This window comes from Chiloscyllium plagiosum, unplaced genomic scaffold (assembly GCF_037043375.1).
Source record: "Chiloscyllium plagiosum isolate Xiang-an unplaced genomic scaffold, Cpla_swu_hap1 HiC_scaffold_9, whole genome shotgun sequence".
Taxonomy (NCBI): domain Eukaryota; kingdom Metazoa; phylum Chordata; class Chondrichthyes; order Orectolobiformes; family Hemiscylliidae; genus Chiloscyllium; species Chiloscyllium plagiosum.
Genome location: NW_028270147.1, coordinates 70,807,721 through 70,825,167, shown reverse-complemented (window position 1 = coordinate 70,825,167; position 17,447 = coordinate 70,807,721). Strand labels below are relative to the sequence as shown.

The following is a 17,447-nucleotide window of genomic DNA, read 5'->3' as shown; positions in this document are numbered from 1 at the left end:
TTTCCCCCCTCCCTATTCTTTTTAAATGTTCTAAACCCTGGAACATCCAACAACCATTCCTGCCCCTGAGAAACCCACATCTCTGTTATGGCCACAACATCATAGCACCAGGTACTGATCCATGCTCTAAGCTCATCACTTTTATTCCTGATACTCCTTGCATTAAAGCAAACACACTGTAACCGATCCCTTGGTTTTTTTCCCAGGAAATTCCTTCCCACTGGCTGTGCTACCTCTTGCTACTGCCTCATCTCCATCAACTCTCACCACTGGTATATAGCTCAGGTTCCCACCCCCCTGCCATACTAGTTAAAATCCTCCTGAACCACTCAAGCAAACCTTCCACCCTGGACATTGGTCCCCTTCCAGTTCAGGTGCAACCCGTCCTTCATGTACAGGTCCCACCTTCCCCAGAAGGCATCCCAATTATCTACATATCTGAAGCCCTCCCTCCTACACCAGCTGCACAGCCTCATGTTAAGCTGCGCCTGCTCCCTGTTCCTCGCCTCGCTATCTCGTGGCACCGGTAGTAAACCCGAGAACACTACTCTGTTTGTCCTGCTCTGTGGCTTCCACCCTAACTTCCTGAGATCACTTTTCATATCCTCGATCCTTTTCCTGGCTATATCATTGGTGCCAATATGTAACACGATTTCTGGCTGTTCGCCCTCCCCTTTCAGAATCTTATACACCCGATCGGGGACGTCCCGGACCCTGGCACCAGGGAGGCAACATACCTTCCAGGAATCCCGTTCCTGACCACAAAATCTCCTGTCAATTCTCCTAACAATCGAGTCTCCTACCACTAGCGCTTTTCTATTCTGCCCCTTTCCCTTCTGGGCAACAGTATCAGGCTCAGTGCCAGAGAACTGACCACTATGGCTTTCCTGTGGTAGGTCATCCCCCCCAGCAGTATCCAAAATGATATACTTATTTCTGAGGGGAATGTCCACAGGGGATCTCTGCACTGTCTGTCTGTCCCCTTTCTTCCCCCTAACTGTAGCCCATCTATCCTTATCCTGAGCCTCAGGAGTGACCAACTGCCAGTAACTCCTCTCAATTACCCCCTCAGCCTCCCGAATGATCCGCAATTCATCCAGCTCCAGCTCCAATTCCTGAATACAGTTTTCAAGGAGCTGGAGTTGGGTGCACTTCCCGCAGATGTAGCCAGCGGAGACATGTGTCATGTCTCTCACCTGCCACATTTTGCAGGAGGAGCAAGCAACTGCCCTAGCATCCATATGCCACTTATCTGAACACCCACACAATACTAAACAAGAAAGCTTAATTCAATTGCTATAAAATCAAGCAATAAACTTATATTCAATAAAGGAAGTTTAGAAATGAACCGTACCTTATTAACTTGATTAGAGGAGGAGGGCAGGTGGGAGACACTACAGTTGTAGTGCTATAATAGAGCTAGTTAGCCAAATCTCAACTTCCTGCATTAAAAAGGAAGCTCTGTCGGAAGTGATTTTTCAATCATTGAGGTGCATTTTAAATGTGGTGAGAGTTTCTGCTTCTACCAGTCTTCCAGGCTGAGAGCCCCAGGTTCCAATCACATATTGGGTGAAGACTTACTTCCTCAGCTCCCCTCTAATCTTTCCAGCGATTGCTTGACATCTGCACCACCTGCTTTTTGATCCCTCAGCTTAAGATTGCCCCTATTTAGTCTATCTAGATCCCTCACATTTCATAGGTCTCAATTATATCACCCCTCAGTCTCCTCTGTTTAAAGGAAAATAATGCCTGTCTGTCCAAACTTTCCTCATGGCTAAACATTTCCAGTCCTGGCAATATCCTTATAAAGCTCCTCCGCACCCGACTGTGCAAAAGTACCTTTTCTGCAATGTAGTGAACCTAACTATACACTGCGCTCAAGCTGTGGTCTAACTCACGTTGTGAAGAGCTCTATCAGAACATCCTTGATCTTTAGTTAAACAAAATACATAAACATGGCAGGGCAGGGGATGAGTTGTAGTTGTCGCATACGGGTGCTCATGGACTGTGATTCATGACAACTACATCTGCAATAAGTGTCTGTGGCAAGGCACTTCAGTCAGAATTGATGAGCTGGAACCTGAGCTTTGGATAGTATGATGCATCAGGAAAGGAAATAGCTACTTGGATACTTCATTCCAGAATGCTGTTGTGGTAACAAGATGATCAAGGTTGAGAAAAAATATTACAGGGTGCACGACATTTTGAAAATCAGGCAGAAGAGAAATGGACTAGAGGTAGCTTCATAATAAAGGATGTCATAAAGATATTTGTGAGAAAGGATTTTGGTTCAGGAAATCGAAAGATAGAAATTAGAAATAACAGGTGTCAGAAAATGCAAGTGAGGGAGTTTATAGAGCCTCTAACAACCCTCATTGTAGATTACAATGGCTGTTAAGGGTATTTAAGTTTAAAACAAGAGATTTCTAACAGTATGCCTACAGATTAGGAATATTTTAGAGACCAGAAAAGAACCACCAAAATGGTGGTAAATAGGAAGAACTAACATAGAATGAAAAAACATCAGAATCAACAATTGTGATGCTGTTGAATAAAATGAAGAAGGGTATTGTTTCATGAAATAAGGTGAGAATAATCCCAGTGAGGCATCACCTTGCCCTGTATGTGCCTTGGGGATGGGCCCGGCTCTTGACTAGGGATGCTGGTTGAGTTTACATCTTGACTCGTATAAACTGCCTGGATCACTGTCTCAGCTGGAGTTGAGGTGGCTGGGCCTGACTGGACCAATATGCACCGGCTGAGTTGGAACTTTGAGTGTTTTCTTTTGTTTTTAGCTTTCTTGGGATATAGGCATCACTGGCTGGCTGGCACTTATGGCCCATTCCTAATTTCCATGGAGAAAATAGTACTGAGCGACCTTCTTGAATTGCTGCAGTCCTTGGAAGTTCCAGGATGTTGACCCAGTGCCAGTGAAGGAACAGTGATATAGCTCTAAGTCAGATTGGTACTGGCAGATGGTACTGTTTGCATGAAACTACATCCTATGTCCTTCTGCTAGGTAGAGGTCATGCATTTGGAAGATGTTGTCAGAAGAGCCTTAGTGAGTTACTGAAGTGCATCTTGTAGGTGGTCGACACTGCTTCATTGTGTGTCACTGGCGAAAGGAGTCAACGCTGAAGATGACTGATGTGGTGCCAATCAAGTGGGCTGTTTATTACAAACAAAAACAGATATTGCTGGTGAAACTCAGCAGGCCTGGTAGCATCTGTGGAGAGAAAGCAGAGATAACATTTTGAATCCAGTGACCCTTTTTCAAAACTAAAGGAGCAGCAGAAGATGGTTGGGAAGAGAACACGAACGTAAAATTTTCTTCAGTAATGTCCTAAGGCTGAGATGATTGACCTTGAGCAACCACAACCTTCTTCCCCTGAGTTAGATATGACTCTAACTGGTAGAACGTTGTCCCCGATTCCCATTGACACTGGCTTTGCTAGGGCTCCTTCATGCCACACTCAGTCAAATGCTGCCCTTCAAGCCCACTCCGCCATTCAATATGATCATGGTTGACACTCCATTTCATGCTGTACTCCTGCCTTCCCCATAATGTTTGACACTTTTAGACTCCAGCAATGTATATCATTTTTTTTCTTTTATCTTCCCCCCCACCTCCCAAGAGGAAGCATCATCCCTGCCTTCAGCCTATCCATCCTATCAGAATACCATATGTTTCAATGAGATCTCCCACTCATTCTTTTAAACTCTAGTGAATACAGGCTCAGTCAATCCAATCTTTCCTCATATGATAGACTTGCAATCCCAGGAACCATTTGATTAATAAATATAACACACTAAACTGCCTATTTTTATTATTGTTATTTCAGTCTGAGCAATGACTGTGAAACTGCACCCAGCATGTGAGCAAAACTCAGTTATTTATGTTAGGGACATCGCCTTAACATCATTCATGCATCTTGTCAATACAGGTTACTTTACACCAGATGGTCACACTTGCTGCTCAAACATCTTCTGAACCAAGTAGCAATGTTGCACAAGAGCAGTATGTATAAACACTGCATCATGTGTCACATGCAGGCCTTCTGATCATCATTCGTTCGCCTGAAGAATAATAACATCACTCTTGATGTTTGAATTCAGAATTTTTAATGGCTATTTGTGACATAAATGATTAATTATCAATTGTGCTTCAGTAAAACATATTTATCTCCACAATGCAATTATATTCCAAATGTCAGTTCTTAATTTAGGTTTGGTAATTTTATAGCAATGCTTGTTTCTGATCTTCCTGAACTGTTGTTGTATTTATTTGAAAAGACATAACATGCTAGGTTAGTGTAACTTAGGTTGAGCTGACACTAAAGATTGCATCTTGAATGGTCCAAGCAATTGAAATTTGACCTTTGTGTTCTCAAATATTCCCAGTAGGAGACCTTGTAGAAGCATTGTTACAGTTAGTGCTGAATGGCATGTTTTTGATTGTCCAGACTGATGGCAGCATTGATTCTCTGAACCATTATTAAACAGGGTTTCAATATAATATGAGGGATTGTTCTCTACTGCCTTCTCTAAGCTTCTGGGATCTTGGATAAATGACGCATCTATTCTTACTTATTGATCATAATCTCCAGTATCTCTTTGGGAGATCTTCAGAAAATGCAAATAGGTGTGCTGCCAATTCTAAACCTGATGACCCATGTCTGTCATTTCATCTTTAATGAATAATTTATGTTCTTCAATTTGAGGAATTACAATATTAAGTTGGCACTTCTACTTTCCACATTATCTTCGGGCTAATTAAGAATGCTGTTCTCATTGTTCACAGAAGGAACTGAATAGAAATTACCCACGTATGTTATAGAAGACACCTCCAACAGAGAGAAATGCTTTGCATTCCACCAATATTAGAACATAAATCTTGGTCTTAGCTGTAATAAGATTTACAATGTACTGTACCATCCAAATCCCTTCATTGTAATTATCATATAAAGGCAAGATCCAATATAAAAAGAAACATTAAGGATATACTTAACCTAGCTCAACAAGTCAGAGAGGGGCAGATTCAGGTCAGAGGCGTGTTTTGTATTTCATTTAATTTTGGTTTTCATTGACTTTGAACTATGTGTCCCTGCCCTTATTTTGTAAAATCAAAATTTAAGAAAATGCCAAAATAAAATTCCACAGAATAGTAACTATTTCAACATATTTACCACTACGCCGCAGTATTAGATTACAGTATCATGTATTCCTCCATCTCTACAACACATCCATTGAAACAATAAACATTCAATCAATGGAGGATCAAGAGTGGGCTATCTCTGGTCTTCCACAGACCATGAGCACTCTACATTCCTATGGACTCTGCTCCAGTTGAGGGACAGTTTTGAATAGTTAACAATTGAACAATTAAACAACTAACAGGAAGAGGAGGTCATGCAAATATCCTCACCTTCAATGATGGGGGAGTCCCGCACATTAGTGCAAAGCTGAAGCATTTGGCATTCATTTTTAGTCAAGTGCAAGATCCATCCTCTGGGTACCCAGTATCACAGATGCTGGTGTTCAGGCAATTCTATTCATGAGAATTTCTGCTCATATCCCCAAAATACTCTCAGTACACATGTTCAAAACATTCATGTGCAAATATCCCTGCCAGTAACACCAGTGATGTAATTCCTTTACATTTATGAATGTTAATTGTGCTCACCATGTTTTTTACTTGCAGGACATTTCACAAAGTGGTTATGTGTGGAACATTCTACAAGCACAATTTTTTTTGTTCTCTCTTGGGATGTGGACATCCTGGCTGGGCCAGCATTATTGCCCATCCCCAGTTGGCCATGAGCTGCCTTCTTTAACCACTGCAATCCACAATGTGTTTAGGGAAGGAATTCCAGCAACCTTGAAGAAACAATGGTATAGTTCCAAGTCAGGCTAGTGAATAGAAAGTGCTGATATTCCCATGTATCTGCTGCCCTTGTCCTCCTAAATGTTGAGATCATGTGTTTGGCTGGTGCTATCTCAGGATCTTCAGAGAATTTCTGTGATGCATTTTCTAAATGGTATACACTGCTGCTACTGAGCATCAGTGGTGGAGGGAGTGAATGTTTGTTGATGTGGTGCTAGTCAAGTGGATTGCTTTGTCATGGATGGTGTCAAGCTTCTTGAATGTTGGTGGAGCTGCACTCATCCAGGCACGTGGGGAGTATTCTAGCACACTCATGTTTTGAACCTTGGTGGATGTGCTTTGGGAAGTCTGGAGATGAGTTACTCGCTGCAGAATTCCTAGCTTCTGACCTACTCTTACAGCCACTGCATTTATACAGCTGGTCAGGTGAGTTTCTGGTCAATCCCCACATATTGATAGTGGGGGATTCAGTGATGATAATGCCATCGAGTGTCAAAAGATGGTGGTTGGATTGTCTCTTACTGAAAATGGTCATTGCTTGGCATTGGGATGATGGAAATGTTACTTGTCACCTTTCAGCCCAAATGTGCATGTTGTTGAGATCTTGTTGCATTTGGATGTGAGCTGCTTCAGTATCTGAGGACTCATGAATGGTGCTGAACGCAGTGCAATTATTATCAAGTGTTCCCACTTCTGACCTTGTGATAGAGAGAACGCCATTGATAAAGAAATTGAAGACATTTAGGCCCACGACTCTCCCCTGAGGAACTCCTGCATGGGTATCCTAGAGCTGAGATGACAGACCTCCAACACCCACAACCCATTGTCCTTTGTGCCAAGATATGACTCCTCCTGATGGAGAGTTGTCCCTATGATTTCCATCAATTCTGGTTTTGCTAGGACTTCTTGATGCTACATTGTCAAATGTGGCCAAAATGTCAAGGGCTATAACTCTTACCTCACCTCTGGAATTCAATTCTTTTGTCCATGCTGGAACCAAAGCTGTAGTGAGATCTACAGCTGAGTAGCCCTGGCAGAACACAAACTGAGTGTCAGTGATCAAGTGCTGCTTGATAGCACTGTCGATGACCCTTTCCATCAGTTTATTGATGATCAAGAGTAGGCAGTAATTGGCTGAGTTGGATTTGCCCTGCTTTTTGTGTACAGAACACACCTGGAAATTTTTCCACATTGTCTGGTAGTCGCCAGTGCTGTATCTGTATTGGAACAAGTTGGTTAGAAGTGTGGCAAGTTCTGGAGCACAAGTCTTCAGTACTACTGCTGGAATGTTGTCAGGGCCCGTAGCCTTTGCAGTATCCAGTGCCTCCATTATCAACCGTTTCTTGATGTTGCATCAAGGCTGACTGGGGCAGGCAAACATGGCTCACCTCAAAAGGGGGCTCGACTTAAAAGGTTTGGAGAAAGGTGGACTCGGTGGAAGGAATTAAAAAGATTAAAATCTAAAGGGCATGGTTGTCAGGAGCACTGACAGGATCCAAGAGGAAATGGAGGAGAGAATTGCCAAGGGGATAAAGAACAGGTGGGAGTGGCATGTTTAAGGCGGGGAGTATAATGGGCTAATTAGGTGCGTGAAGGAGGGAGAAAGATCATGTGATTTTAATAAGAGACTGAGTTAGGCTAAGGCTGGGCAGGCAGATCCGGATGGGAATAAATGAAGGAATGGGAAGAACAGGAACGGTACAAGAGATGAGGGAGACCAAAGAAGTAAATGGGGAATATCAAAGGAAAAAATGTAGCTAGTGATGGAGATAGAGTTTAGTGCAGAGCCTGAATGTATTGTCACAGTGGTTTCATATTTAAATTTTTTGTGGACTTGTGTTTGAAGGTTTGTGGATACGGTTTTTTTTTAAGCGATCAATGCAAGGAAGTTGGAACTTTTTAACAAGACATTTCTTAAAAGCCACACATTGTGCGATAACTGCTTGTTTACTGTGGATCCGTTTTCTGCGTTTATGGCTGTCAGGTTGTTTAGTTGTTTCAATTGTTGGCCAAGCCGGGAAAGGTAAAGAGCTGACAGGCTAAGCTCTCTGGTTTCCAAAAGGAAGAGTTCACCATAATTCCCGGAGGATCATCAGCTACACTCTTATCTGTGAGAGATGTCTGCTGATGAATTTAACCTGAGGTTCAGAGACATCAGGCAAGGAGGAAGTTTGAGAAGGTGGGGCCTTAGCTGCAAATTGAGCCTACACTGTTTGTGTAACTCTGCATCACAAATCAGTTTTCCAGGCAACTGTGGGTCCAATGTGATATTTTGAGGCCTTGTCCAGTCTGAACTTGGTTTATCCTCCTGAATTCTGTTTGAAAGAATCATTGATGCTATGTTTTCTGAACAAGCTACAGTGACTAGGGTTGCAGAGATATCAACTTGTGTTTAATGCCACCTATCACTGTACGCCACACTGACAGACATCTGAATATTCCACACCTTGTTCTCTTTTTTTCAAGATCTATAACTTGACTATAAGTGTTTTCTTTTCCCCAAAGTAAGTCTCTGCAGAGAGAAATCCATTTTTTCCCTTTAACTTGTGTCTATATTTGTTTATGTTGTTTAGAGGGATAATTATTTATATTTTCATATTACAAACAAAACATGTTCACCAGTTTGGCATCATCATTGAATATGTTTTCTTTATAAGAAATCACACATTTTGTTAAGTAAGCACATTTTATGAATCTTGGTATTTCAAGTCTAATAAAGAGAAAGCACTTGATTGACCATATCAGGAAATAGCTCAAACAAATATATGATGTTGATGCTTAGAACAGTGGGACAGTCACAACAGTGTTAAATTAAAAAAAATTACAACCACCATCTCTCCTAATTCATCTCACAAAAGAGCCATCACAATGCAAATTCAGGGGCCTAGGATCTATTTGCATATGTTCCTGCACAAGTCAAACACACCCAACTCAGGAATTTGAAACAGAAACTAAAAAATACTACTGGCTGAGGCTGCAAGTTGGAAGGATCATAACCTCTGGAAAGCGAGACATTAAGCTAGGTTTATAGGGTCAGTCAGCACCCCTTAACCCCTTTCTGTTTCTGGAATACGTGAACGCCCCTTGAAGGCTAAAGTTTGAGGTTATCTAAGCACATCCCCCCATATAATCCTGCATAACTCCATACTGATGATCTGGCTAAGGTGTAATCATTGTTTCTAAGGGAATAAATTAAATTAAAGGTAGTGACAAAGTACAATCTTGTTTTTAAGATATGAAGCAAGCATTTCTCTGAGGGCAACATCATCCCTGCATCAGAATTAGCTCACAGTTCTCATTGTCCACATTTGTTCATGAAAAGTCATTCATCCTCAAACCTGGCCACTATCAGGTTGATGGTCTCATTTCAGTACCATCCTAGCTTCAGCATTCTCATTATCAACAATGGCTCCGTCAGCACCTCGATCAGAGACACCTCTTTATCACCTGAGAAAACAGGTGGCTGATCAAATTTCCCTTCTTCTCCATAGCCTGCATCCCCTGGAGGAATAGGTCTTGGATTTGGCAGGGAGTCACTGCTGACAAAGCAGAGGAAGAGTGAAAGAATGCAGGTATGCAAGAGTCTGAGTGGCAAACACAAGGCATAGCGACCATGTATCCACCATCAGACAAGGAGCCTCACAGCAGGGATAGTAAGTGAAATAACTCCACAGAGGCTGGAAGCCTTTAATGGAGTTGTTAATCTGGTCCAAATGGGGAAGCTGATATTCTATGAGGTCCACTTGGCCGGCCTCGTTACAATCACTACATTCCTCCCCCTCGGGCTATTTTTTATAGCTTCTCCTGGGGTCAGGTTTCTCCAACTCTGTCTCTAATATGGTTGGTGTGTAATGCAGCGTAGCTCGCTTCTTATACACAGAGTCTCTCAGAAGAAATTCATTCTCCCCTTCAGGTGGCAAAGGTGTCAAACCTCTGAAGATCTCTGCCATGTCCACCTGAGATTCGGAGGTATTTTCAACACTTGACGGTTAAGGAGAACTCCGGGTTTCCGAATAGCAGAGGAATCGGGTGCATTTTGCTTCTGCACTGTTTGTGAATTTGCAGCTTTCTCATACTCCATGTGCTTGTTCAGGACCATCGCACCTACCCCCGAACATTATACATCTCTGGACGTGACCTTGTGTCAATCATGCCTCTTACCTATGCAGGGCCGTTGCCACAGTTCCTAAACCAAACTTCATCCCCCATGTAAACTCTCTCTCTCTCGCTCAGCAGTGTCTTGTGTCTGGTGTTAGCGTTCTTAAGCTGTTTTACCCTCTCCCCCCCAGGAAGATCAGACTGAACCTGGTGCAGGCTCTTCCTCCAATTAGCAACTCTACTGGAGCTATCCCTGTGGTTCCATGACGGGTGGTCCCATAATCAAATAGGAACTCGGACTGTGTGGTATCGAGTGAAGCTGTAGGCTGTTTCTTTAAACCTGCCTTCAAGCTTTGGACTGCTCTTTCTGCCAGACCATTGGATGATGGCTGATATTGAGCTGTCCTTACATGAAGAATATCATTCAACTTTAGGAAACACTCAAATTCCCAGCTGATAAATGATGGCCAGTTGTCTGTGACCAAAGCTTCTGGGAGTCCATGTGTTGGAAAAGATGTATGCAGTTTTTCTGTCATCATTTCCATGTTTGATGAATGAATTCTATACAGGTCTAGCCACTTTGAGTGGGTGTTCACAATGACTACGAACATTGAGCCCATGAAAGGACTTGCATAGTTGATGTGTAACTGAGTCCAGGGTTAACCTGACATTCCTGTGAGGTGGGGGAACTGCTGGCAGTCATCTTTGGCCTTGGTGGCATTCTGGGCACTGCTCCAACAATGCTGCTATGTCTGCATCCAATCCTAGGCATCAGACTTAACTGCTTTCCAACTTCATTTTGAACACCCCTGGATTACCGTGGTGGAGTTCAGGCAGTATCTAGCAGTGACCTTTGCTCAGGACAATCACTCTTGTTCCCCATAATAATATGCCATCCTCTATGGTGATCTGGTCTCTCTGGGTCCAAAAAGGTTTCAATTGTGGTCTTGCTGGCCCTTTGGTTTCCCCCATCAGCACCAACTATTTCAGTTTTGTCAGGACTGGATCTTTCTGCATCCAAACTCTGATATTGTCAGCTGCGACTGGAAATGTATTCAGAAAATTTAAAACCGTTACAGACTCTTCCAGTGATGGTACCACCAATGGTGTAGTTGCCAATGGGAAGCAGTTCAATGCATCCACATTTGTTACTTGGCCTCCTGGATAGTGTTCCAACTTTTAATTATAGGCACTTATTATTACAGGCCCACATTGAATTTGGCCTGAAACTATGGGTGGCACTGCCTTGTTCTCTTTAAGTAGATCCATCAGGAGCTTGTGGTCCGTTCTTCTTACAAATTTGTTTCAGTAAAGGTACTGATGGAAATTCCTGACTCCAAATATGACCGACAAACTTTCCTCTCTAACTGGGCATATTTATGGCCTGCATTAGCCAAAGTCCTGGATACATACGCTATTGGACGTTCCTCTCCATTCAGCCGCCTGTGAGCTAATAGAACCTCAATGCCATAAGGGGAGCCATCGCATGTCAATATCAGATCTTGCTTGTGGTCATAGTGTGCCAACACCTTAGAGGATGTTAGCTGTTTATTCACTTCCCTGAAAGGGCTTGGCCATTTCCAAGGCTGACCCTTTTTTAAGAATTGATACAAAGGTGCCAGGATGGAGGCCAGGTTACGTGTGAACTTTCCGTAATAATTTACTTAGGCCATGGAAAGACCTAAGCTCCAGTGCTGATCTGGGAGCTGGGGCACCTTTGAACGTCCCCATCTTAGCGACCAATGGGTGTAATGCTGCCTTCTCAACTCTGTAGCCCAAGTAGGTTCCTTGGGGTGCTTGGAACAGCCATATTTCCCTCCTGAAACATATGCCCACTTGGTGAAACATCTAAGGACTATGTCCAAGTTCTCTAAGTGTTCCTGATTGGTCTTCTGTGTTATTAGCACGTCATCTAGATAAATGGCAACCTGGGGTAGACCTTGTAAAATGTCCTCTACCATCCGCTGGAAGATTTCTCAACCTGTCAATATCCCATATGGCAGTCTTCTATATTAGTGCAAACTCTTATAGGTATTAATTGTAGCATACTTCTGGGAATCCTCATCCAACCAGAATAGCAAGTACACATGGTTCATTGCCAACCTCACGAAGGACAGCCCCTCCTGCCAGCTCTGTGTATAAAACCTCTAGGCAAGGGATTGGTTATTTATCCAGCTGTGAAAAGCAGGTTACTATTTGTTTAAAATCCCCACAAAGGTGAACTGACCCGTCAGGTTTTACAATCACTGGTGCTGCCCATTCTGCAAACTGGACTGGTTTGATAATTCCTTTGTTTTCCAGCCTCCTGATTTCTGCCTCTATTTTTGCCCATGAAGCAAATCGCACTGGGTTTGCCTTGCAGAATTGTGGAATTGCTTCCGGGTCAACATGCAAGGTGGCCTTGGCTCCTTTGATAGTTCCTAGACCTTCCTGAAAAACTTCTGGGTATTTAAGTGGGACTTCAATCAGGCAGCCACTTTCTAATTGAAAATGTTGAGCCTATCTAAGTGAGTCTTTCTCAACCAATTTTGCCCCAACAAGCTTGGGCCAGAGCCTTTTACTACAATCAGTGGTAACTGACCCAGCTGCTTCTCATAGGAGACCGGAACTGGTTATACCCGTAATCTGTAAAGGTTCCTCAGTATAGGTACTCAGTCTAGCCGAGGTCTTGCACAAACTTAAGAGTTGGAGTCCAGAGCAAATTTTGTTAAAGATTGGTTCTGTGATCATTGAAACAGCCAAGCTAGTATTGAATTCCATTAGAACCGTGTCACCATTTAATCAGATGTTTATTTTAATTGGTTCTCATTTGGATGATGCTGAGCAATTTAACTGTTCCAAACCAGATGTAGATGGACTTTCCACACCAGAAAGGTGTGCACTCTTCTGGATACTGACCTTTCAATTTAGCTCTAGGGGGACTCTTTTGATAGTAGAGAGTGTGGTGCTGGAAGGTCAGGCAGCATCCAAGGAGCAGGAGAATCGACAGGAATGAGGCTCATTCAGGAACATGCTTTTCTCTTGTTGCCACTGAAATAACTCCGCAGAAGTCAGTATTCCTGTCACCCTTTCTTTATACATGGAGAGTTCTTGGCATTGATCTAGCTCCCTCAGAGCCAGCTCTCAGAGTGACAGAACCTCTGACACTATTTGTATCTGTCAGCCAGGGCTCTCTGATTGGACTAAATTAACAGTTCCATTCAGGGTATGATTTTCCACGAGGTTCACCTGGCTGACCTGTTTACAATTACTACGTTTAGGATAGCCCAGTGAGAAGGTACTAACCGTTCAATGGACCTGTTCCCATCTAGGTCAAGGTCAAATTAAAGTAAGACAGTTGGAGTGATCACGGACCAACCACCTACTTGGAGGAAGAGAGGGGCTCCATTGCTCCCTTCACTTTAATGGTTTGCATTGCCCTTAATGGGCTTTGCACTATTATTCAGTTTGGTGCATGGGTGATTTACTGGGGGTAGTTAATAGATGAGAAAAAAATACCTCAGCTGATTTGGTGATAGGGTGAAGAAAAACTGTTGATCTCTGTATAAGACCATTTTTGCAACAAAAGAGGAAAGGAAAATTTGTGCAGGAATTCTTGGGGTGCAGTGATAATTTCCCTACCTCTGATCCAAAAGACCCAGGTTAAAGTCCCAACTTCTCCAGAGATGTGTCATAACATTGCTGAACAGGTTGATTAGAAAATATAAGAAAGCTTTGTGCTGCCTACTCATCAATGCAATTTGTCAACAACTTCCAGCCCAGTGCAAGGCATGCTAGTGAACAGCTGCTCATTCATCCTGCCCTTATGTACCAAGTCACCAGACTAACTCTCAGCGCCATTCATGTCTTATCCCTTTTTTCCTCCATGAATAACAATTACTTGGCCAAAGTGTTTTTTATTGTAAAATCAATCTTTAAAGAGATTGTTACTTTAACAGGTGAGTGTTATTTTATGACATGTTATTTAGAAGGATATTTATTTATATAGTGATATTTCAAACTATTAATAAACTTTGTATGACATGAGTTGGAGTCTGTTAGTCCAGATGTTAATTCTTACTTTGAGCTGGTCTTAAGGTACCCTCCCAATCTTTTTCACAGAAAGAATAAGTGTATTATATCTACAATGCCACTCCTTACCAATGGCAAGCACATGTTTTCAGAAATCTTTTCTGAAGGTAATTTGTTGCTTGATCAATAAAATAATGCTGCTTATATTGCTTGAATAGCTCCAATTCCATAAAGGTATCATTGGCTGCTCAATCTATATGTAAGTGTTTGCCTTCCATTTTGTGTTGAAGATTTTATTTTAAACTGTAGAATACAATGTTTATTTGCTTCTTTTACTTGTTGTGTTGTTCTCTCCTGTTACTTTTACCTTTTCTGCTTCTGTTTCAACTTAATTTTCACTGTTTCTTCTCCTTTACTGTTCCTTTCAGATATAGAGTAGTAATTGGAGCAGATGTCTATCACTAGATGACACTTGTACAAAATAAGGAAGGATAATATCATAGGAGTGGGTTCCCAACACATTGGCATCTTTTTGGATGGAGTCAACTGACTTCTGCACACATCTATAAAACTGCTTTTTAGAGTTTTTAAAGCTGTAGGATTGTTCCAGGGAACTTCATATTTATACCAGAAGAAGTGTTTTTTTTCCCCTTTTCAATCGAAAAGCAGGCTGATGATTCATTTTTAAGAAAGATAAACAGGCCTTTCACCTTGATGTAACATCTATTTTAAGTGGCAAGTAAGTAGCTCTGCCTTCTGGTCGTTCATTTTAAAGATCTATACTCATAGAAATTGATGCTGTTAGTTGTCTAGCTGATGTTTCATGGGGTTTCTAAGTGTCTGCTATCAAAACCTTGGATTCTTATGAACAGTCACTGCTGCTTACCAAGATCTGTCACCATCAGCGGATTTTGCCTTCAACACTGTATATTTACCTGACATGGCAATGCTTATGTTAGCACCAGTAACAAAAAAGTCTAGACATGGGTAGCATGGTATTAAAAGATTTAACAGATATTTATTACAGCTCCTGTTATATACATGTCTTACAATCAAAGGCACTTCAGTGCCGGGGCTAATATTAAGTCATTTAGTTATAAACTATAACATACTTTCATGAGCATGTTCTGCTTCAATTGGCCCCAGCTAAGATGGAGTCAGAGACCTTTATACTCTCAGGTCACATGCCCTAATATGGTGATTATATTATGAGCTTGTCTTTTAAAGGTATATTGCGTACTAAACTGTGAGACATCACAACTATTACTTTAAAGGAGGCCACTGTGGACATTGGCAATATTTTAGCATGAATTCCTAGAAATAACATGACTGGTGATAACTGCTTGCTTTCCTGTTGACCCTGCTGGGACCACTTAAACAGTGATTGGCTTGGAGAATTTAATTTTTTCTATCTGGTCTGCACTAAGGGGATAAGAAGTCTGTTAGGAATAGCTGCCCAGCTGATCTCTCCTATTTCTGAAAAAAAAAGTGGTGTACAAGGGGAAGTATGTTTTTTTTCTTCTAAAGAGTAATATCATGAGCTTCTTAATAGTGTATTTCCTGAGCAGTATTGGTCTGAAAAACCTCCAGAGATAACCATGAGTGTTTTTGTGACTTGACCACATGTGTTCGGACATCAGAACAACTGACTTCAAAATATTCCGCAGTTTATCCTTTTGCCTTCAAGAATAACCTTCAAGAATTAGCCGGTGTTTTCTTTCAGAAAACCAATCACTACTGAGAAACCTGTGTTTTCTCTTTTCCTAAAGTGTGAGTTTATCTGTTTGTCTTTGTGGGTGTGTGTTTTGGGAGATATTTAGGAAGATAAACGTTTGAACATGATAATACCAACTGTGTATGTTAACTATATCCTACATGTGTTGTTGCACCTTGAACAAGTTTTGATTTGATATTAAGCCAATAGTTGTGTTTATTAAGAAAACTGGTCAATAGGTCTTCTCATTTAAAATCTGACATAGATAAGGAACGTAAATGGCCACCTCAGTAACTGGAAAACCTAATTTTTTATTTTACAGATGACCCGATGGAGTAGTGGCACTAGAGAAACAGTGCACATCTCCAGCTTTGGGTGTAAAGTATTCCCAGGCAACCAGCCAGAAATTGTGGCTGGAGGTTCAAAGCTGTCTGGGACAGGTGATTGGTGCAGGATAAGTGTGTCATGACAGCATTCTGACAAGATCTTCCTGGCATGGTTGCAGATTGATTGTACGTTTGTTGCTCACTTTGTGACTCCCCTCATATTAGCAGGTAGATGTATTGAAATTGCAACCTGTCAATATATTGGGAGCCACTTAGAGAACCACAAACACATGCAAGCCATTTGTATGTTCCTCCTGCTTTTCTCCAATAAAACAGAAGGCAGTGAAATCCCTTCTCCTTCCACACAGTGTCTTTGTTAACCTCCCTGTTGCAGATGTATGACAAACTGTGAAACGAATAGGCTAGATATGACATGAGTCTGCTGGCAGATTCTGAAGAAGTCATTGGACATGAATCGTTAGCTCTGTTTCTCCCTTCACAGATGCTGTCATTCTCCAGCAGAATTGAATTTGTCCAGCACTTGCTGTTTTGACTTCAATCACTTCTGCAGTAACTAAATAAAATCAAAAGCACCCCAAATGGAGTGAGGGCACTTTTGGGCACTTGACAAGGGATACAGCCGTGAAAACAGCAATGCTCGACCATACTAGACAAGAAGAGAAAGAAGGTACCGCAGATGCTGGAGATTAAAGTCAAGAGTGTGGTGCTTATATTCCTTCAGGAAATCCTGATGAAGGGCTTTTGCCCAAAACATCGATTTTCCTGCTCCTTGGATGCCATCTGACCTTTTTCAGCACCACGCTCTAGACAAGAAGGGAGTTATGAATCAGTTGAATAGCTTGCTAACAAAACCAGTTATGACTGTTTGATTAATTCCTTTTAACAATGACAAGCTGGATAAATATCTAGTTTAGAATGGTTTTGAGGTTAAGAGAGATAAGAATAAATTGAAGTTTTAGTTCAGGAAACAACATGTTAAAAGCAGTTTTGACATTAAAACTGACAAGTGAGATAAAAGTAGAGACATTTGCTCTGCAATTTCAAATTATGTTTTGAGGGGTTGCTGTATTCCAACACATGCATCGAGATTTTAATTTAAACCTGAAAGTTTGCCTTGAGTTAAAATTGTTGGCTGTAATGTTGGATTAGAACTTCGAAGTTTGTGATTTAAGAAGCAACTAGGGTTCTTGCTCCTGGTCATTATCCATGGATCCCAAATAGAAAGTGTGAATGTTGTAAGTGATCCCCAATTCTGTCAATTGACCTTCTAAAACCTATTAGAGGAACCCCATGCCATCCCTGTAGAATTATGTTGCAGCAAAACCAAGAGCATTCAGGAAAGAGAAGAAATATTTTCAAGTTATTAAATCAAAACAGCTGAGACATTTTCCAT

At 41.7% G+C, this 17,447-nt stretch overlaps 1 protein-coding gene across 1 annotated transcript; it reads right to left on the bottom strand.

Moving 5' to 3' along the window:
- Window positions 1-305: 305 nt before the first annotated feature.
- Window positions 306-9,983, bottom strand: LOC148149162 (uncharacterized). The gene is given in 4 exon segments (XM_087990236.1): window positions 306-1,115; window positions 6,843-6,975; window positions 9,259-9,423; window positions 9,841-9,983. Coding segments are annotated over 4 exon segments (1,251 nt in total).
- Between the last annotated feature and the right edge of the window lie 7,464 nt (window positions 9,984-17,447).